Here is a 1,585-nt window from a genome sequence, read left to right on the forward strand (position 1 = left end):
TCATGTAGTTTAGGTTAAAAAAAGTTGAAAAAAAAAATTATGTTAGTGGTTTTATATTCTAAAAGAGTTAAATAATGGGGATCCGGAGGGACAAATCGATATTTCAATTTTTAATCAAGTTATGAGCAATAATATGACGCGGTGGATACATGGATACCCGGTTGTACACATAAGGGTTAATCAATTATTACTTGTTTCTGTAGTCTTACTTGGACAAAATTTTTAAACTAACCTCTCATTAGGTTACATACTTCCTGCCACTGCGCACTTTTTTTTAAATTACTTCTTTTTTTTTGCAGGTATTCGATGGTCGAATAATGCTCGCTTACGAGCCACGCACGAAATTAATAATTCGTCACTGTTATCAACTTGCTGTTGCACTTGCTGTTGTCCATCAGTATCATTATTTACATTACATGTCTGCTGACATGTACTATTCGCAGCTTGGGACAAAGTATTATCATCTGCATAGTCTTCTCTTAGTACTACAAAATGAATAAAACAAGCATAAATTCGATATAAATAATTTGAATTAAATTAGTACAATCAAAGCATAAATAAACAATATTGTGCAAGCGAATTATCAATGCTACAAAAACAATATTTAATAGTGATAAATGATTATACTTTACCACTGTCAAAATTTATCAATGTTTAATATTGTTTTATAGCATAAATAAACATGAAATTACGTTCTATTATTACAATAAAACAATATTAAACATTGATAAATTATAAATAATATGCAAATAATATATAAATTTGTTTCGCTCTATAACATTTACTCACAGTAACTACAAAATTTTCATCCACCTTCAATGCATGCATGTCTTCGTCAAATGGATAAAAACAAGAATGTTTCATTAAATCGGAAAATTGTGGGATAAAATACCTACAATAACCACATTTTCGACCCTAATGCAAATAACAAAAAGCAATTATATTATAACCTTACATTCCTGTATGTCAAAATCTAATTAAATAAACTTTAACAAAAAACCAAGTTAAATTACAATTAATATAATAATAATCAATTATTAATTATTAATATTAGAATATAATAACTTACGATTTCCTGAGCATTCCACATGTCGAATAAATATGCCTCTTTTATGTAAGTTTTTTGAATTTCAATTAGGACTGGGCTACCTAATCTGTGTTCTACAATTCATTATCAGTACTGAAAATTTATAATGCATGTAATATAAATTATAAGCTATAGATTTTCAGTGCTAACAGTGAATTTTAAAACACAACTTAGGTAGCTTCGTTAGTTAGGTTAACTTTACAAGCATGCATACGCACACATGCACGTATCGGCAGAATCCGTTAAAAAATAAACTTGCGGAAAACGGCGGAATCGGCGGTGTGAGCCACTACCAATCACGAACGTTCCGCATCCCATGTGACTTCACCCTAAGTATTTTCTTTTTGCATCCCCTTAAGAAAAAATGTAGTTAAAACTGATAAAAAAAACTGAGTATTAACTGATGGATAACTGTTCATTGTACTGATGACAGTACAATCAGTATATTGAAACAGTTTCATCAGTTACTGATTAAGAAAACTGAGATCGGAAGAGCAC

General features: G+C 29.8%; 1 protein-coding gene and 1 long non-coding RNA gene across 2 annotated transcripts in view; both read right to left on the reverse strand.

Annotated features, from left to right (window-relative positions):
- Positions 1-195: 195 nt before the first annotated feature.
- On the reverse strand, positions 196-1,291 carry LOC105456680. Its single transcript, XR_975281.1, has 3 exons — positions 1,070-1,291; positions 790-915; positions 196-485 (listed from the first exon to the last, which is right to left on the reverse strand). It is a non-coding gene; the product is annotated as an uncharacterized LOC105456680 (long non-coding RNA).
- Positions 1,292-1,483: 192 nt separating this feature from the next.
- Positions 1,484-1,585, reverse strand: part of LOC105456683 (probable cytochrome P450 6d4) — an 8,818-nt gene continuing 8,716 nt past the window's right edge. The window contains exon 4 of the mRNA XM_011700903.1: positions 1,484-1,510. Coding sequence (XP_011699205.1) covers positions 1,484-1,510 — 27 coding nt within the window. The remainder of the gene's footprint in view (positions 1,511-1,585) is intronic.

This window comes from Wasmannia auropunctata, unplaced genomic scaffold (assembly GCF_000956235.1).
Source record: "Wasmannia auropunctata unplaced genomic scaffold, wasmannia.A_1.0 LD335585.1, whole genome shotgun sequence".
NCBI lineage: Eukaryota > Metazoa > Arthropoda > Insecta > Hymenoptera > Formicidae > Wasmannia > Wasmannia auropunctata.